The sequence below is a fragment of the Crotalus tigris genome, unplaced genomic scaffold (genome assembly GCF_016545835.1).
Source record: "Crotalus tigris isolate CLP2741 ecotype Arizona unplaced genomic scaffold, ASM1654583v1 scf7180000024167.7108832, whole genome shotgun sequence".
Taxonomy (NCBI): domain Eukaryota; kingdom Metazoa; phylum Chordata; class Lepidosauria; order Squamata; family Viperidae; genus Crotalus; species Crotalus tigris.
The window spans coordinates 2783512-2804301 of NW_024100417.1; the positions used below are offsets into that span (position 1 = coordinate 2783512).

Genomic DNA, 20790 nt, shown 5'->3' on the forward strand with positions numbered 1-20790 from the left:
AGACCAAGCAGCCCAGATGAATCTTGGATACATTTTAACCAGGATTCAGAATGGAATGGAGGCTGTTCATCTCAAATAATTCAGTGCTGGATCCAACTGGAAGCTATACTCAACAACTTTTAACATTGTAGTACCACTGTACTCTTTTGGGATATTTCACAAATCCCTTGCCAAAAAAAAAAGTTGGTGCTATTTGCATTCTTAACTTATTGTCCTGCATTGTGAATGATCTAAACCTACTACAGATCTCTTCCAGCCTTCCCTCCATCAAGAGAAATGTTCAGAAGTTAGATCACCCAGGAGTGTGGACTGTTGTGAGTGAATTAAAATATGGACAATTTTAATAATATTATTTCAATCCATGTGATTGCCCATCTCTCTCTCAGCAAGTATGAGTAACTCATAAAAATTATAATAAGTTTTGCTGATAATTCCACTTAAACACATTGTTTTACTGCGCTTCAAGTGTTTTCTTCGTTGTATAAATTAAATCACTAGTACTTTCTTGCAGTGTGTGTGTGGGGGGGGGGGTTTAAAAAAAAACTAGGGACTGCATTCACACAAGCTTTTTTCCTCTCCTATACTCCCGACTGTTTCTTTCATTTACAGCTCAAGTTATTTTTCTTTATAGGAATAATCTGTTATCAGGATAAGTCCAAAGCTAAAACTGTCGGAAAGGAACAGTTAAGACATCGAGATGCGTCTCTTAATTCTGGAAAAATCTCCTTTGGCTTAAACGAATTGCGTCCAGCGTAGGTGATTTGAAGAGCCGGACTTTGTATGAAGCTGGTCAGCGGTACGGAAGAAAAGTCAGATCCGGCGAGTAAGGGGCGGAACACGCAAGCCACGACCTGATTATCTGCGCTTCGGGGGAGGTTCCCCGATTAGCATTTTGCACGTGTTGGCCCTTGCCACCTCCTTCCTCATTGTAGCATTCCTCCGCTTAAAGTATAAAAGCAGCTTTCGACCTCCGCCGATTGCGGAAAGGGAGTGGTTTCTGCTTGCTACGAGCGACAGCACCAAGCACGTCTGGAATCGCCCCGCGAGGAAGATGGAAGTCACACTGGGCTACTGGAACATCCGAGGGGTAAATCCGTGTAGAGGGAAGCGGGGTGGCCAGCAGGATCGGACCGGGAGGAGACCATAGAAAAGCCTCCCTGTCTCGGTGCCTCCCTCCCGCCCAGGACTCTTTGGATCTTTCCGTCTTTGGATCGACCGACCGAGGCCGAAGAGGCGGCAGGCGGGTGGGCAGAGCTACGAGGACCGAAGCGTTTTCTCGACGCTTCTCTTAAAAGCAAAGCGGAGAAGTCCTGCAGCTCGAGGCTAACGCGCGCGCCCCCTTTGGGTGAATTCACGAACCGGTGGGTGGTGTGAGGATTGGGACCATTTTGGTGTAGAGGTAGTCCTCTTATCTCTGGTCCCGGTGATCGACTCGGATGGGATCCTGCAATTTAGGTGTCTGTTGGAAGCCTACCAGCAGCACCGGGAGCAAAGCAACACCTGCTCCTCCTCACTTGATACTGCTAACTAAGCCAGCTATTTCAATTTTTTATAAGGCTGCCTCATGAGTATCTATGGGTTGTCTTACCATGATATTCTTTTCCCACAGTTGGCTCATTGCATTAAACTGCTCTTAGAGTATACCAAGACCCCCTATAACGAGAAACACTATGCCGCTGCTGAAGGTAAGGAACTGAATAGAGGTCTTGAACTTCAAGAAAGCCTGTCTAATTTTCTGGGAGGAGGATGCGGGACTGAGCCAGTTCAGTATTTTCTGAACTGGCCTGTTGGCTCTCTCCAGGCTTAGACAGGTTGTGCCAATATTGGATATAACTGGACTCAGAAAATTTTAACTGATCCAGTAAACACCCAAAACAATATACCCAATTTTTAAGTATTAGAACTGCTAGAAGAAACAAAAGCTATTTGGTATCTGTAACACAAATAAACTTGCCAGAGATTTACAATGGTCCTTTTTTCCATTGCTGATTTAGATACATGAATAAGAACAAAATGTCTGTTAATCTGTTTCAAGGTTACACTACACATTTTTGTTGTTCTTGAACTCTGGTTGCATATTTGTGTAAAATTGGTGGTACACTAACACTGGATTGATTGCTTCCCTGCTCACTTGAACCTAAGCATAGCATAAACAAATCCTAATCTTACCCATTGTCTTTCTTGTTCCCATTAAGTTTCTACCTTATCCCCAGTTCAAAAGAGGTTTAAGTCATCATTAGCTTATCAGTATAAAAGTAGTATTTCCCCCCAACATCAAGGTGTGTAAAAGCTATTAAGCTTTGTCATTTATTCCCTGGGAGGCAAAGTCATTTGACCATTTCTATTGTAAAAGCAGTCCACAATTGAAACTGGCAAGGCTGTCATTAAGCAAAGTGGTTGCTAAGGGAAATTGTAATTGTTCTTATGATCTTACTTCAGCTTTCCTTTGCATTAAAGACCTGCGAAGTCATAAATGCAAGGATTCATGGCAAAGGAAAGTTGAGTTTTCATCACTGTTATAACTGTGAACAGTTGCTAGATGAGGACTACCTGCATGTGTGAATGGAGATGTGTTTGGGGGTTCAAGGAGATAAAAGCATACACTTTTCTCTGATTCCTACCCAGCCCTCCCCCACCCCCAGCATTCCTGTCCTGCCTTTCTCCCTTCCCCATTACCAATTTGTTTCCTGTGTTCCTTTCATATCTGTCACCAACGCCTAACTAGTTTTTCTCCAGGAATTAGCTTATAGTAATCTACATTATACCCAAAATGATGATTGTGCCATCATCACAATTACTGCCCTTATTATTTGCATCCCAACATCTGATGCAAGATGCAGATTCTCATGTCTTCAGGTTTTCAACAAGGTGGAGGGAGGCAAGAACACACAGGTATTCATGCCACTTAGGAAAGAATAAAAGGAAATGTTGTGCTTATTTGCCAGTTTCCCTGTATTTGTCAGTTTCAGCCATGTTCTACCTGACTCCAGGTGAAAAAGTTGGTTGTCCAGGATCAAGTCACGAAAACATGGATGAAAACATAGCTATAGAATCACAGCAGGCTCCATTTCCTTCCTTTGTGTGGCTGCTATTTTTCTAGCTTACTGTATTTCTTACTTGGGAGTTGCAGGCTGTAGAAAACCAGTTTAGAGAAGTTTGAGCCCCAAAGACGGACCTGAGGCATTTTGGCTCCAGTGATTGGTAAATATGTTCTGCTGATTGGTGATAGGTTGAAAGGAGAGGGCACCAAAGCCAGAGAAAAAGCTTCTTGTAAAGACTTGTACACTCACTGGCCAAGGTAATAATTAGCAAAGTTTTAGAAGAGAGATTCTTGACACAGAACAAGGATTGTCAGTGGGGCAGTAGATGTTTTGCAGGCATTGATTTTCTCTGCCAGTGGATGAAATGGGTTCATCAATACAATATTGACCCATTCATGATGGATCACTTTTCCTCCCCCCACCCGTCAAGCTGGCTTAGGAAGGTGAAATGAACACAGAAGTAGGTATTTAGTTTCAAGCAAACTTGACAACATGGGATACCATAATCACTTGATTATGTATTATTTGTAAAGACATCTTCCTGGGAAAATGTATAAATAATAATTACCATTGTTGGAAAAGATTTGTGTTCTGGATAAACAATGGGTGAAGTCATAGTATCTAGAGTTATGCAAAAAGTACATTTAGTGCCTGTAAATTTTATATGGTTTAAGCTGTCTCCAGTATTTGCAAAATAGCATATATAATACAAATACATATATACCGATAAGCATACAATTATCATATCTTAATATGCATATCTAAATGCTGATGATTATTATTTAAATATGAACATAATGCATCTCGCCATAGTGGAGAACAGTGAAAAGAAATCAGAAAATACTTCAGAGCGAGTTGGAAAGCTTGGCATTGGTGAGTATAAGATTGAAACAGAAAATGATTTTTTTCCTAAATACAGAATAACGGGGTTAGGGAGATCTTCTAGTCCAACCCCTGCTCAGGCAGGAAACCCTATACCATTTCAGACAAATGGTTGTCCAATCTCTTCTTAAAAACTTCCAATGTTAGAGCATCCACAACTTCTAGAAGCAAGTTGTTTCACTGATTAATTGTTCTGTCAGGAAATTTCTTAGTTCTAGGTTGGTTCTCTCCTTAATTAGTTTCCATCCATTGCATCTTGTCCTGCCCTTAGGTGCTTTGGAGAATAGGTTGACTCCTTTTTCTTTGTGGCAGCCCCTTAGATATTGGAGCACTGTTATCAAATAAAGTAGGGAATCCTGTATAAACTACAGTGCATGTCAGATGTCGAGGCAGTGGGTCATTTATCATATTTCCATATTACAAAGTTCCTAATAGTTGAATTGTCTGCCATGAAGCTACAAAAGGCAAAAGCTGGATTTATCCAGCTTTAATTAGTAAAAATGGGTAGAACTTAAGCGGCATCTCCTATAAAACTAGTATTTCAGCTTGTCAGCCACAAACCTAGGGGAGCAATATTGTGTTCAAGGCAAGGCTAGGAATACTATTTCAGAGTAGCCAGTTTCTGCCTCAACCTCCAATTCAATGGAAATGGGAAGCATCCCATTCCCAACGTGGAATGGAAAAACCAACTGCAATCAGGATAGGCCCTTTCTGCAGTTCCAAAGCTGCTGGGATGTTCAGGAATTCAATGTGCTGGATGGAAAGGTCAATGCGGCCTGCCCCACAAAGATGAACAACTGATTTTCGGCATTTTCTCAGAAAATGGCTTTAGTGGGGAGGAGGCAGAGCAGTGAGAGAGATATAACAATGGAATTGGGTCTTGAGAGGTCAACCTTAAATGAGAATGACTTTGGTTAGGATTTGCCATAATTGTACTTTGCTGTAATAGGGAGATCAAAACAATATGTCCTATCTTTGCTGTCGTTGCAACCCCAAAACCTCCATTTTGCCCAATCTGTTTAAATGGACTTGCATTAACAATACATGCATCTGCTTACAGCTATTAATTTGGATCTGACTGAATGGACAAGTGTGAAGGAGAAGCTGGGCTTGGACTTTCCAAATGTAAGGAGCAGTTGTGGAATACGTAGCAGTACATTCTTGTGGGTTGAGAGGGATGGCAGATCAAGTTGCTGCTGATCTTGTTAAGATAGGTGAAATTAATGAGGAAAGAGCCTTGAACTGTTACAGAAGCAGTCCTGGCAGGCAAAACGTCTTGATTGAACTCTGCTTGATTGCAACCACACTCTATAATTGCATAGGGATGGTGGGACAAGAAAACAAAAATCAATGAGATTGACCTTGGGACTACAATGAATTCCTCACCTGAGCATAGTTAAAAATAAGCGAACAGGCTGAGGCTTGTCAGAGCAAAATACCGTAGAAATAATCCTCTAGCTGGAAGTTTAAGCATATTCATTCTGTATAAAAGGATTGGGGAAAAATTGAGAATGCTATATGACAAAAGAATGGAAGTGTTGTCTCAGGGGAACAGAATGGATAAGATGGGAGAAATAATTGGATATTTCAGTTTAATCTCTGTAGAACCCAAAAAGTTACTATTCTGGCCACTGACAACTCTATGCAAAATTGTTATATCCGAAGCAATGTTTGGTCATAAAAACATGAATTCAAGTCATTCTCAGAAAATCCTCCACTTGGTTCATTCCTAGAATTAAGAATTGTTCAAGGGGCATGTTTGGGCAATGTAATAATTCATAATATCTTTGCATCTTTACTCTTCTTCTTTTCCTTTCTCCCTAGCTCCCCTATCTTATTGATGGTGACAGAAAGATTTCCCAAAGCAATGCCATCCTGAGATACATTGCACGCAAGCACAAGATGTGTAAGTGGTTCAGACTCCCCTTTGGTGTTGTTTTAAAACTGATTTCCTTCAAATAATTGCCCAGAAGTGGCCTCTTACTTTTGTAGGACATTGTGTTGCTACAGGTGGTGAGACGGAAGAAGAAATGATCAGGGTAGACATGCTTGAGAACCACCTCATGGACTTCCGTATGAACTTAGGAAGACTGTGTTACGATCCAGATTTTGTGAGTGTTGTGCTTTCTGTCTTCCTTCAAAATGATATCAGACTATAACAGATGATCTGAAGATCAGTTTGGGCTTTTTTGGAGTGAGCAGATAGATTAATTTGATTTAAGGAAAGAGAGAGAAAAGTTCTCTTAGTTATTGAGCTGAGGGAAGGGAACGAAAAAGAAAAACGGGAAGTTGCTAAGTTCAAAGTTTCACAAAGATTTGGCTAGAAGCCAGCCTGTAGATAATCATCTCTTTTTGCAGGAAAAGCTAAAGCCTGAGTATTTGGAATTACTACCTGGGAAACTCAAGCTGTTCTCTCAATTTCTGGGGGACATGAAGTGGTTTGCAGGAAAAACGGTATTTATGCTTGAGGTGATTTATATCGAACCATACTGTTTGACCCATTTTATTCTTCCATTTAAAAATATTTTCCTGTTTTTAATTTTTCTAGCTCACCTATGTAGATTTCATTGTTTATGATGTGTTAGATGTACATCAAATGCTGGAGCCAAAGTGCTTGGACCAGTTCCCAAATCTGAAGGAGTTCTTTCATCGCGTTGAGGTGAAATGCATTCTGCCTTATATATGAATCTCTAATAATAATTACTGAAAGTTTGCAATAGAAAAGTGAATATGATTTTCATCCCAAGTAAGCCACGGTGTGAAGTGCTCAAATGGGAGGTAAGCCAAGATCTTTGTAGCAAAGTCAGCATGCAGCAGTTTAAGGGGAGAAACTAGGAATATTTATTGGGATCTATACGAAAATTGAGCAACTTACATTCCTTCCAGCTCTCTAACTCCCATACTCAGTGACTGCTTTCTGACATTATGGAAATGTCACATACATTATTCTAAAAATTCTTAGTAGATATTTACCCTGTACAAAAGTTGTTTCAAACATTGCTACTTAATGCCTTGGAGAACTGAGGCGAGAGCATTGGAAAGCCTTTCTATTTCACTTTTTAGCAAAAACTATAACAGGAGTATAAAAGAGTATTTAAAAATGTACCCGTGTTTTGGGGAGTAAAGAGAAATGTACAACACCTAACATTCTTTTCCAGAACATAGATATTTGCTATGCCCTTAGAGTTGGCTTTGGTTGTTGCAAGCACCTGGCTAGAAAAGTAGCCACAATGACTGGGCTGATACAAAAATCACCACCTGTTTTGCGACTGCAACATGCAGAAGTCCCAGCCAACATGGCCAGCAGCATCTAAACACACCGGAGGAATGCGGCTTTAAACAATGACATGCTTTGTTAAGTTTTGGCTAAAGGTGATTTTGAATCACACTATTGTGGTTGTACAGCAAGGGATACGCCTTTTTTTTTTCTCCAGAAACACATCATTAATGTTATGTATGAACCCAGCCATTGTGGGCTACATACCATGAAATTGAAAAGTCTTCACTAGAACAGATAAGCTTCTCTCATTTATTCCTTGGTGAAAGAAAAAGATGTGACGTACCATGATGCGGGAGTCTCCAACCTTGGCAGCGTTATGACTTGTGGACTTCAACTCGCAGAATTACTCAGCCAACCATGGCTGGCTGAGGAATTCTGGGTGTTGAAGTCCACAAGTCATAACGTTGCCAAGGTTGGAGACACCTACATAATGGATGAAATAGTGGCAAAGGACTTGATCAACTCTGTGTGTTCAAAAGTTATATCTCCCATATTGCAAACAAATTGCCAGTTGAAAGCAACAATATAGCTTTTCAGATACTAAACAGACAATTGCAGTTTTGTTCTGGCTTAGACTATTGTGCTGTGTAATGACAACACACTAAGCAATGACAAATATCCTTCTGGCTTTCTCGGTAGGCCTTGGAGACGATTGCTGACTACCTGAAATCAAGTCGCTGCATCAGGACTCCCATCTTTTTGAGTTGTGCCTTGTGGGGCAACAAAAAAATCTAGAAGAGACCACAAGCCTCAGGAGGATAACAACTGGAATCACCATATGAATGAGGGACCTTGAATCATTCATTAGTCTTCCATATTTTCAAATTTTATTATCATTCTAAGGCACATGTTCGCCTAATAAAGAATATAAGAAAATGAAAAAAATACTCTGTTCTTAATCCTTCCTTGGTCTGTTTCCCCACTTTAAATTTGGGCTCCAATGTTGCAGCAAGGGAGGTTACATTTTATAATATGAATAGAAAAGTTCCTAAATGGTGTTTAAGTAACAAACTATGTTACTCTGTGTCTGTTTCTTGAGCTTCTGCTTCCTTCAGTAGGGGAAAGGCAGATTAAGTTCGTGGGGAGCATTTTCAATCAGAATAGATCTGGAAAGGACCTTGGAGGCCTTCTAGTCCAGGGATTTTCAACTGGTGGTACCCAGTGGTACTTTAGCACCTGGCAGGTGGTACGCAACCCCGAGCCAAGTGTACCGGGGGAGGGAACGAGCTAAAGCGGTGCCACAAAGGCCTGGAGGAGATAAGCTGGAGCTGCAGGGCTCAGCAGAAGCACCAGGATCTGCACATGCGGCTACATGCTGGCTGGAGCTTCCGGCACACCTGGAAGAGAGAAGGAGGAGGAGGGGAGAAAGAGGAGAAGCTATAAAAGGAGCAGGTTTTGGAGGGAGAGGAAAAAAAACAGAGAAGAGGCTTTTGTTAGCAAAACGGTGAGTGAGAGAGCGAGAGAGAGGCCTTTGCAAGCAATGTGTGAGTGAAAGAGCGAGAGGCTTTTACGAGCAAAGGTTGAGTGAGTGAAAGAGCGAGAGAGGCTTTTGCGAGCGAAGGTTGAGAGAAAAGGGGAAAAGTGAGGGGGAGAAAGGAAAAAGAAAAGGCATTGACTTCTGACTTCCTCTGTTGCAGTAGAAGGAAGCATTAACATTGAACCTCAACAATTTAGTTTTCCATAATATTATAGCCATTTCTATAACAACAAATGAATCTAACCAGTAAAGCCCCAAATCCCCCCCCCCTTTTTTTTAGTCTTCAAGTTTTTGACACCATGCTAAGCACTGGTGGTACTCGAATATTGTCATGTCCTAAAAGTGGTACAATCTGAAAAGGTTGAAAAGCCCTGTTCTAGTCCAACCATGTGCTCAGGCAGGGGACCCTGTACCATTTCAGACAAGTGACTGTCCAATCTCTTCATAAAAACCACCAATGATGAAGCACCCACAACTTCTGAAGGCAAGCTCTTCCACTGGTTAATTGTCCTCACTATTAGGAAGTTTCTCCTTAATTCCAGGCTGCTTCTCTCCTTGATTAGTTTCCATCGTCTTCTGGTGCTTTGGAAAACAAGTTAACCCCCGCTCCTCTTTGTGGCAACCTCTCAAATACTGGAACACTGCTATCATGTCCCCCCTTAGTCCTTCTTTTCTCTAGACTAGCCTTTCATACTACCAGTTTAGATTTTCCAGCCTCTACAGTTTAATAAAAGCATCTGTCTTCACTTATTAACTCAGAAGCGCTGAGAAAAAGAGCAAGCCTCGCTCTCCACCCCACCACGCCCTGCCAGCTGCCCTAGTTCTTGCAGCACAGGAAAAAGGCATTCTTCTCTCTGTGCAGAGAGGAACGCAAAAAACTAGGCAGCTCAGAGAAGAAGAAAGAGTTATATAGACAAAGTAGCATCACTCCCACCCTGCTTTTGTTCTAACTAAGAGATAAGAAAAAAGAATTGGATTTGCTAGACCAGCTGAAGCCCCAGAAGAAGAGGGAAGGGGAGACTCCGATGTCTACTGGGGCACCCTGATGCATGGCCTCCAATTGCCAGCCCTCTTCTACTCTGCTATCCAAAGAGCTGCAAGGCTGGGCATATCAGGTTCTCCTGCAGCAACTGAAGAAGCCATCTGCCCAGGGAGGCCTTCAGTGCAGGTGGGCCAAGAACCTCTGAAAGTGGGCAGCTACAGCAGAGAGTGCTAACAGGAGATTCCCATTCTGGAAGGCTGCCTAGCATGTGCCAGAGCTGAGCAAAGAGCAGCTGCAGCATGTAAAGTAGCTGCTGCTGCTGTGCTGCATATTCACCCTGAAGCCCTCTTGGCATGTGCTGAGGGTTGCCCAGGACAGAGCCAGAGATGTGACATCTGCTGGCTTTGTTAAGGCAGTGAATCCGGCCCCTTCCACCACAGCATGCTTCTTTTATGTCTCATTATTTTAAGATGGGAGGTGCCCAAATGGGTGGGGAAGGAGAGATGGGTCAGGGAAAGACCTGTAACCAAACACTTCCCATTCTTGCTGTAGTACTCCAAGGGTGTGTGTGTCAACTTGTTGACTAATGACCTGCAAAAAAGTGATGGCAGCAGAGCCAGGGGAGAAAGCTAACCCCTCACCTGTTGGCCCACTCACACCCTCAGTCTCCTCTGATTCAGAACAGCACCAACATTGGAAAACTGGGATTCACAATAAGATTGCTAATTTCATGACGGCAGTGAGTAGATAGCCCTTGGATTCCATAGTGGAAAAACTGAGGAGGCAATATACATTTTTCCCCCACAGGGATTGAGAAATCTGAAATTTTTCCCAAAGCTTATGAAATCCATATACACGAACATACACACTTTGGGGGGAGTACATGTTATAAAGCTGTTGTCAACGCTGCTAACATCAGATGTTCTTGCTTTGACAACAGATGAAAATGCAGCCATTTTCTCTTTTCCATTTTTCTTACGCTTAGAATTAGTTAGTGCAGGGGGGGAGGGGGTTGGGATATGAGCTCAGTTAGCCATAACGATAACTCTGCCATGGGAACCCAAGGACACATTGGGCCCAGAGTTGATAACGTTTAGGCAGGCTGGAGAGATGGAGAGAAAGCCCGTGCTTTAAGCTAATTGGGGAATGTGCTTTATGACTATTTATTGGGGGTGGGAATTGTACATTGTTACTTTGTATCCAGGGGAGGGGAATTTAGTTTTTGGTTTCAACTATGTAGTGTCGATACTTTGTTTCCCGAATAAAAGATTCTTTAAGGAAAACAATGCCTCGAAGTTCTTTTGAAGGGTTTCATCTGTCGGAACCATGACAGCTGTTTGGTGTACAGCATCTACTTCTGATGCTGGGATATATCTACCATGATAAATTAGATGCTTAGTTGAATATGATTTAGAGTTTACCAGCCTTTTAAGATTTAATACAACAGAAAGTATCTCCTCCCCCCTTCCCAAACAATTATTTTTTCTAATTGAACAGGAAAAATTTTCTATAATGAATTCTAGAATTGTCACATACACAGTTAAATTCATTTTTGGTTTCGGGTTTCTTTTTCTTTTTTGCATTTTGCTTGTTCTCTTTAGTCCATGCTATATCTTTGGCCCTGTGCCAAAACATGGTGAAATAATGAAATTCAGTGTAATCATGTATGACATTGCATAAAGTGGTGAACAGCTCTATATATTGTTCATTAACACTGCTGGCAAACTATGCCTGTGAACAGGGGGGAAAGGTTGATACAGAAGAATTGAAAACTGCACCAGTTCAAAGAAATCTCTGCATCAGCCGCCAGTACATCACCAGTACTCTTCAATAGCTTCATAAACAATTTAGATCAGGGGAGAGATTGGGAACTCATCAAATTTGCAGAGGATCCCAAGCTGGCGGGAATAGCCAACCCACCAAAAGATAGGCTCAAGACACAGATGGATCCCGACAGACTTGAACATTCTGCCCTATCTAACAAGATGAATTTCAGCGGTGAGGAAAGTTAAGGTTCTACATTTAGGCAAGAAAAACCAAATGCACAGGTATAGAATAGGTGGTACCTGGTTCAATAGTAGGAACTGCGAGAGAACCTTAGAGTCCTACTGGACGATCAAATATGAGCCAGTAGTGTGCTGCAGCTGTCAAAAAAGCCAACTAGGTTGCATTAACAGAGGAACAGATTCAAATCATGTGAAGTCTTAAAAGCATTAGAACGTGCAGTCTAGAGTTCTACTGAACAGCCATTTGGCTTAAAAATGAAAAGGTAGAACAAGGGATCAATGATTCCATTTCAGCTGGTATTATGCAAGTAGAATCCTGTGAATGGGGGAAATGGGATAAAAACAATTTTGAAAATATCTATTATTTAAAGTGCCACATTAAATGGCAACACCTAACAACTCCGATTTAGAAAATGCTAAACAGCCATGCCTGGTAGTGTAGGTCTGCAGGCTATGCAAACTAAAAGTCAAAATAATGGCTACAATGGTGCAATTGAAGTTCTGCTTCTTCTTTAACATGCAATGCAAATATACTCCCCTTTTTACAACCCTGTAGTCTCTTAAATTCGGGGCAGAGTTGGGGAGTCGGAGTGGACTTTACAGCAGATACTTCTTTCCTAGAAGAGGAACATCTGTAGCTACCTAGAATTGAGCTTTCAACCTTCTCAATGGGAGGCCACCATCTTCACCACTAAGTCCCCACGCCGCCAAATACGCATAAACAGGGATGATATTTAGATCAATTATCGTGGTCACCATCTTCATTTTTATATCCACGCTGCAAGACAAATTTCAAAACCTGTGATTCAGTCAGGCTTCGGACCAGAGATTCTCTGCTTTCAGCCTTTGCTATTTGCAGCCAGAAATCACGATTAAAATAACACAAAGCAAAACTCCCTTCGGCGGGTCCCGGCATCACCTTTGACTCGGTCAAGTTTGCTGCTAAGCAAAGCTATGAATTTCGTGCTGAATTCACCCGGCTCAAAGTCCTTCTCGGTCCTGGCGCTTGGATCTGGTCTTAAGCAATCGTTAACAGCTTCGGAAATATTAGAAGCCAAACTAACTGGGCTTCGGGCAAGTTTCAGAAGATCTGATCAAATTCCACTCAAACTCAAATCCCCAAACTCAGCAAAAAGTCGCACTTTCGGGCCGGCGGCGCACGAAAACGCAGCTGCATTCAACGCTTCTAGTATTGGGCTGCCTGCCACCCCCCTCCCCCGCTGCTTGCCTTGCCATTGAAGGAGGCACATGGGCCGTTGAATAAGCCCCTCCCAGGCAGATTATACCTCTGTAGGCTGCCGGGCTCAACTTCCCGCGAAGCGGAGCGTCCACCGTGTTAGCGAGCGAGCCGAGGAGCTGCGAGCGCCATGCCGATGATTCTGGGCTACTGGGACATTAGAGGGGTGAGTTGCTCGGCCGCAGAACGGGGCTGCCTTTGCTTTCCCCGGTCGGAGCGCGTGCCGTGCGGGGCCTGCTGCTCTCCTCTCGCAGCTCCTACCAGCGATGCCAGCCGGGCGCCAGGTTGGGCCCGAGGCCGGCAGGAAAGTGGCCGCCTCTCCTGCAGGGCGCCCGAAGCGGCGGTTTGAAAAGGCGGGGAGATTTCCCCGCTGCCTGCGGGCGAATGGAAGGAGAGGCGGCGGTCCCGCGGGCCTCTCCTGACCTTTCTCCGGTTCCCTGCGTGGACTATTGCCAGCCTGGCTGATGTAGACCAGCTGGGTTTGTCTGGCACTTGTTTCGGGGTGGTGGTGGGGGAGAGGCCTGCTTCGGTCTCCTGCGCCTGCAGATCGAATGGACTCGCTGCCCCAAACGAGCTCGATTTCTCCTCGCTAGGTCTGAGCGGGCCCCTTCTTTGTCTTAGGAGAGGAGAGGAGAGGGGTGGGCTGACTTATTGAGTAAAGATGGGAGTGAGATTTAAATGAATGTTGCCGGAATTGCGGTGCAGAGAGAAGATCTGTGTGGTACTATTCGCAATTAAAGCAGATTAATTTATTAAAGGATTTTCTGCCATTTGGTTCTCGCAGTGAAATCAGGTGGTCTTTCCTGAAAGAATCTCTCTTCTCCCTGTCTCGTAGATAAAGGATGGGAACATAAGTTCAATAAATCGAATCAACAAGCAAACTTTCAGACTGCATATTGCCCCCTGCTTTGCAAGAGCCAGTAGGAAATCCTTTTCTTTGTTATTTTAAAAATTGCCACCCAAGAAGGACATTTAGTGTGACTCTTGGCCCAAAGAAGCGGTCTGCCTTGTCTGTGTGTGAATACAATGGAATTTGAAACTGGTGACTATTACATGTTTAAAGTGTGTGGGAACAGAAATCTCACTTATTTGTACTAATGAGTTTGGAAACTACAGAATAAGCCACCAGTGTGAACCATTGCTCCTCTTGGTCCCACTATAATTATGTTAATAAAGGAAAATAAATTTTGTTAGAAGCTTTGGAAAGGATTGAAGGAGCTCAAAGTGGTATGAAGAATGATGAACAGGAGTTCAGTAGCAGAGTTTCCTGCTCAAGTAGTTCTATTTTATCGTGGCTATGCTGGTTAAGTATAATAGGAATTGTTTTACTGTAATGTTAAGGGGAGAGTACTGCGGAAGAGCAGGTTGCTTAGCAAATTTCAGGAACTGGTGCTGCTTTCCTTCCTTCCTTCCTTCCTTCCTTCCTTCCTTCCTTCCTTCCTTCCTTCCTTCTTTCTTTCTTTCTTTCTTTCTTTCTTTCCTTCTTTCTTTCTTTCGTTCTTTCTTTCCCATTTGAACTTTCTCCCCAGATTGTGCATGACAGAGTTGCCAGTTAAGCTGTAACCTTGTCATAGGTGTGGGAGGAGAATGGAGGAGGCACGTTTTAGAGCTCAGCCACTAGCAGCAAATGAAAGTATATAGCAGCCGAACAAAAGGCATTTTACCTTTAGAAGGAGTGGACGGTCCAAAAGAGAGGGGAAAAAAAGTATAGCAGCACACCAAGACAAAGCAGCATGTAAAAAAAAAAAAAATGCAACCACTCTGCATGCTGGCCATTAAGCGAAAAAGAAAAATTTCACAGAGAGGGGATTTCAAGCAGAACTAGCTTAAGAAATGGTGCATAATGGTAATAATAGAGCATATTATATAGTTAATTGTAATAGAGTAATAGGTAAGAGTAATTAAATGGTAACAGTATATAGTGTATTGAATAGTGTTATTATGAAGTGTAGCATATGGAATAGTAATAGTATAATAGTATACTGTAATAGTAATTATCATAGCAATCACTTTTATATGTGCACTTCTACAAAATAAAACATCTCTCCAACCCTTATGGAGTTGTAGAAAGAAACCACCTGTCCAGGGTCCAGTGCTGTTGTGTCTCTCTTGAGTCTGGGTCAGTCTAATTGGTACAGTTTAAAAAGAACCCATGACAAGCATCTATCTATGGCAGTGTTTCTCAACCTTGACAATTTTAAGGCATGTGGACTTCAACTCCCAGAATTCCACAGCCAGCAATGCTGGCTGTGGAATTCTGGGAGTTGAAGTCCACATGCCTTAAAATTGTCAAGGTTGAGAAACACTGATCTATGGGGAGCACTGATTCTGTTTTTCCTCTACCAAACATATGTACACCTTCATAGTTTTGAACAGCTTCTTTCTCAAGGCCCATGGGGTTCTTTTGCTCGTTACCAAGTATGAAATTGTATAGATCTGGTCTTGGCAAAGAGGAAGGAATCTGCAAATCATTGTGGGAGGTGTTCAGTCCTAAGAAGGAGGCAAAATTGAGAAGAAACTCAAAATAACCCTGCCTTGATTTTGCTTGGGGTGAGATGGAGTAGTGAGAAACTCTGATAGGGACTTTCAAGTGCCCGTCATTCTAACCTTTAAGAATAAAGAGCATTCCTGAAATCTCCACTAGGTCTGTTTCTTGACCCTGCCTACCTCAAAAGGCTCTCATCAGATTTCTTCAGAAAAGTATTTGAGGATGTTACCCCACCCATCTGATGGCTTCTTCTTTTTTGCTTGTTTTCTTTATAGCTTGCCCATAGCATTCGACTGCTGCTTGAATACACAGGAACACCTTATGAAGAAAAGTTATACAGCTGTGGAGAAGGTTTGCCTTGCTGAGTTTATTTGTCTTGAACTCCTCTCCCTCCCCCTTGTTTCCTTCTGTGAATACAACTTGTTGAATATAAATATTAGCTCAGCCCTTCATTCAAAAGAAATTATATTTGTTTCTAGCTTTTGAATATTCCCAAATTAGTATATGTGTTCTTATTCTACACAAACGTATAAAAGGTTAGAGTAGAAGACAAGCAGAGTAAATTATTGCAACATTCCTTAAGTTACCTTAAGTAGGGTGGAGCACACAATAACTAGACGGAGCTGTTCTTTGAAGGCTGGACTGTTATATAACTGTTGTATTGGAACTTTTCCAGATGATATCTCTAGTGCAATATTATGGGCCTCTTTCCAAAGCCATTAGCTTAGAGAATTTTCCTTTATATCACAACAGGCTCCTTGTATTCATTCGTCATCTCAGGCAGCTCCCTTACTCTGGAATATATTGCCATTAGAACTAGATTCATCCAGACTGTCATCTCATTAGACAGACCTCTGGCCCATAATGATGTTTGGCTGCCTATCAGTAAATTATTCTGATGTACCTATTCTTTTAGCTAAATTGTATTACTGGGGGAGTATGTAGAATTTATTAAATAATAATTTTGTTCAACACTGTGCACATTTCAGTGCGCTTGAGTTGGCTTCAGGCAAGTCCTGTGGAGTATAATAGTGTTCTTTTAATGAAAGTTCAAGTTGATGTTGCATAATTTTATCACTACAATTGCAGGCTTCTAACCCAACAGAATACCTCCATTTATCTGCTGATTCTTGGTCTCTCTCTACCTGGATACCAAGGCTCTTGAAGGCCTTAACAGTTTCCCATTCCTTCTCTCTGACCTTGCTCTTTTGCATTTATGCCCATGCACTGCTCTGTAAGATTTCTTCATTTTATTTGCAAGTTACTTTTAGATCAACCTTAGTAAGATAGTAATGAAGATGGTGTTACACGATATTCTGCAATAGCTTGAGGTGCTCCCTTGCCCCCCTTTGTATATGATGTTGTGCTTATACATCAGAGAAAGATAAGTTTTTAATTTATAGGAAAACAGTGGAAAAGATTGGCACTTGGAGTTACTTTGTAGCTTTGGTGTTCTCCATTTTAGTCCCTCACTGCAGTATTGAACTTTAGCTCCTGGATCTCCATCTAATAAATTGATGTAATTTAATTAATTAATGTTAATTTTTGTTTTGTGGCTGGATGTGTTATATAAACCTCACCCATTAAGTTACCTTAGTGCAATGGACAAATTCTGAAAACTGGATTAATTCAGTAATCAAGCTGTGCTTATTATGCAACCAGTCATTAAATGGCAGAGGTAATGGAGGAGGGGAGATTCAAAATGTTTGCCTGAACTTCTCAGCATTTCATATGGTACTTGCTATAACTGGGTCAGGAAAAGCATGCACTTTTTAGGCATTCCCTAAAATTGATCACTTTGTCTAGTAAAAGTTAAGCAATTTGTAGCTGATTAAATTTTCTGGGTCTCTGAACTTTCTATCTCCCATTTTTCTCCAGCTCCTGATTATGATAAAAGTCAATGGATTGATGAAAAGGAAAAATTGGGGCTGGACTTCCCTAATGTAAGTAACCAGCTATCTATAACATCTTATCAGTATGCTGTTCTCTATGGCATTCATATGTGAGGACTTGGGTAAAGAGGATAGCTGAAGGACAATTCAGATAGTGAGCAACCATGTGAAAGCCTAACATGGCAGAGGTTTGTTCTTAAGCATGTCATTCTGTTTACTTTCCAGCTTCCATACTTAATTGATGGCAAGACCAAATTGACACAGAGTAATGCTATTATCAGATACATCGCACGCAAGCACCATCTGTGTAAGTATACCACAGCTCTTTTGAGGGCCGAGCTGCCTGATGAAGGCCCATTTCTGCTGCCCAGGATTTCTCATCTCTCTATACCAGTGTTTCTCAACCTTGACAATTTTAAGACATGTGGACTTCAACTCCCAGAATTCCACAGCCAGCAATGCTGACTGTGGAATTCTGGGAGTTGAAGTCCACATGCCTTAAAATTGTCAAGGTTGAGAAACACTGCTCTATACTATCTGCAGGTGGTGAAACTGAGGAAGAACTTTGCAGAGTGGACCTGCTGGAGAATCAGGTGATGGATTTCCGTATGGGCTTGGTGATGATTTGCTACAACCCTGATTATGTGAGTTGAGTCTCCTTCATTTCCATTTTCCAGTGAACCAGAATAAAGAAGTAATGCCATGCAATGCTGTACAAACTAAAGACTGGATTCAAATATAACACAGAAAACATAGTTACTGGGTGTGTCTCTCAAGGTTTCTTGTGGCAAATGTATAAAAATGTTGGGTAAGCATCTGCCAATATCTGGGTTATTTTTCTGAGAACCAAGATGGAGGGTTTTTTTTTTTTTGAAGTGCCTTTGCCTGTATTCAGGCAATTAATGAATTTGGGAAAGTCTACATGTGAAACCTCCAGTTATACAGTAAACCTCCCAGTCCATGATATTGGTCTTTGCACACACCTGCATGTTAAACTGCTGATGATTTATCTGTTATCAGTTATCTGCTGATTTTTGAAATCAATATGTGAATATCTGCATAGGAAAGTTGTTGTTTGCATAATGCGCCAAATAATAAACATCTCAACCATTGTCTAAAAATTAAAATGCAAAGGAATTTCCCTTCGCTTTTCGGTAGAATTGCTGTATAGATATGAGTTATCAAAAGCAATTTATTTTAATACTTCCTGCTTACATTTCACATATTGCTGCGGTGGTTGGACTGGAATGAATGCATTTTATGTGACCAAAAGGACTGTCAAATAGTTCAGTACTGTTGTAATGCCATCAAAACGTAAAGAATAATTTTGGCTTCCTTTGATGGCTCTTGGATGGAGTGTTCCAAATTTCATAACTGTTGAATAGAAACATGTTGTCGAATTTTGGCAATGATTTTTCGTTCAGTTTTTTTCTATGTGCTTGTTTTGCAGGAGAAGCTCAAGCCTGGATATTTGGAGCAGTTACCAGGGAAACTGAAACTCTTCTCCCAGTTTTTGGGGGATAGAAAATGGTTTGCTGGGGATAAGGTACATACATAGCCAAACCTGGTCATCCTTGGGCAGGCCTGATCTTTTTGGAGACTCACTGTTGATTTTTTTTTTCCCCAGATCACATTTGTTGACTTTCTTATGTATGATGTACTCGATCAAAACCGCATGTTTGAACCCAAATGCCTTGATCAATTCAAGAATCTTCAAGATTTTCTGACCCGTTTTGAGGTTAGCTTTGGCTTCATGAAATTTGCTGGCTTGTGCATTTTGTGACTGAGTTCACTGGGCTTTGGCAAGAACTGACAGATTAACCCACAGCATTTATCTATTGGCTAGATTGGATGCCCAAATTGGCATGGACAGAAATATGTGAAAAACACCATCCTTGTGGCGTGAACTACTGTCCCTTTAGTATACGAAACAAACACCTGAAGTCTTAGTGGTAGATTCCCTTCCATACTTTTATTTAATGTACATTTTCCTACGATGAAACAGTAACAGTGCAAGAATTTTAAAGTCTACTGCCAAATGATAAACTCACAATTGGTATACACGTGTGATAAGTAAAACAGAAATCACAATTGAATGATTTCAGAAGATGGGAAATCTACTAACTACCTGTGTAAATGCAGATATTTTTTAGTTTCCCCCAAGCCCCTTCCCAAGTCAATGGATTTAAAATACCGAGAAACTATAATAAAAAAAAAACTTAGCACTTAGACTTATATGGTGCTTTACAGCCCTCTCTAAGTGGTTTACATTGTTGCCCTCAACAATCTGGGTCCTCATTTTACTGACCTTGGAGGAATGGAAGGCTGAATCAACCTTGAATTGGTGAGATTTGAACCATGGCAGTCAGCTATTAATTAGCCTGCAATACTGCATTCTAACCATTCTCCAGTTTTAGGTGGAGAGCAAAATATAACTGGTACTAAATCTAGCAGTCATTCCCTAAGTCAGTGGTGGCGAACGTATGGCATGGGTGCCAGAGGCGGCACTCAGAGCCCTCTCTGTGGGCACGCGTGCTGTCGCCCCAGTCCTAGGCCTTCAGCTGGGTTTTATAAAACCTTTTCACTTTAGGCCTCTGCTGCCATGTGCAAAAAAAAAAAAAAAAGGTTCAGTCAATGAGTCAATTTCAACTTCTCGCGGGAAAAAAAAAGATCTTGCAAAGTTGGAATTGATTGAACTTTTTAGTCCCACTCAGTCTGCTGTTACCACTGCAGCCACGCCCAGCCAATGGGCCATACCCAGCCAATAGGCCACGCCCACCCAGCACCCGACAATGCATAAGTGGGTTTGAGGTTGCAGTTTGGGCACTTGGTCTCTAAAAGGTTCACCATCACTGCCCTAAGTGATGGTTTCGGATATTTTTGGACTTCATTCCCATCATCTTTCTCAACTAGGCATGGCAGCAGAGGTTAAATGGAAAAGGCATGTGAAGGATACTCCATTAAAGTGGTTTCATCTAGAATATATTTTTAGTATAGAAGAAATGAGAGTGGTTGCCCTGATGGTAGGTTTGTTGGCTGGTTGGTAGGAGTCTGCCTCCTTGAGCCTTTGGTCTACTAACAGCTTCTCTCAATCTCCTAAACATTTCTTTTGTCTGCATCCTCAGGCCCTGGAGAAAATTGCTGCTTACATGAGTTCCAGTCACTTTATGAAAACTCCCATTAATAATAAGATGGCCAAATGGGGTAACAAGAAAATATGAAGAAAAAAATCCTTGTTGTTGGATGAGATATCTTCCCTTTTTCTCCATTCTCGTTTTGGGTGGAGTTGATAAGAAAAAGAATGGCCTTTCTGTAGAGTTGTGATTCAGTTGTTTAGGTATTTGGAAGACAGTAGTGGTCAATAAAGTATCTTGGAATTATTTGGTAATGTTGTCATGCTCAGTACACTATCGCACACTTTTGACTTGTAGTCTCACACCTCCTAATTTATATCTCTTGTGTTTTCATGTATTCACATGAATGTGTCTTTATTTATGTGTCTTTA

The 20790-nt window shown here is 41.7% G+C and overlaps 2 protein-coding genes and 1 long non-coding RNA gene across 3 annotated transcripts; 2 read left to right on the top strand and 1 right to left on the bottom strand.

Moving 5' to 3' along the window:
• The first annotated feature begins 929 nt into the window (after window positions 1-929).
• LOC120298921 (glutathione S-transferase Mu 1-like) lies at window positions 930-8088 on the top strand. Its single transcript, XM_039323142.1, has 9 exons — window positions 930-1087; window positions 1610-1685; window positions 3855-3914; window positions 4984-5048; window positions 5748-5829; window positions 5934-6034; window positions 6282-6377; window positions 6472-6582; window positions 7843-8088. The coding sequence occupies exons 1-9, from the start codon at window positions 1052-1054 to the stop codon at window positions 7936-7938; spliced, it is 723 nt and encodes a 240-aa protein (XP_039179076.1). The 5' UTR covers window positions 930-1051; the 3' UTR covers window positions 7939-8088.
• On the bottom strand, window positions 8008-13076 carry LOC120298924. Its single transcript, XR_005554271.1, has 2 exons — window positions 12955-13076; window positions 8008-8540 (listed from the first exon to the last, which is right to left on the bottom strand). It is a non-coding gene; the product is annotated as an uncharacterized LOC120298924 (long non-coding RNA).
• Window positions 12913-20670, top strand: LOC120298922 (glutathione S-transferase Mu 1-like). Its single transcript, XM_039323143.1, has 8 exons — window positions 12913-13071; window positions 15669-15744; window positions 17272-17336; window positions 17511-17592; window positions 17829-17929; window positions 18736-18831; window positions 18913-19023; window positions 20411-20670. The coding sequence occupies exons 1-8, from the start codon at window positions 13036-13038 to the stop codon at window positions 20504-20506; spliced, it is 663 nt and encodes a 220-aa protein (XP_039179077.1). The 5' UTR covers window positions 12913-13035; the 3' UTR covers window positions 20507-20670.
• The last annotated feature ends 120 nt before the right edge of the window (window positions 20671-20790 follow it).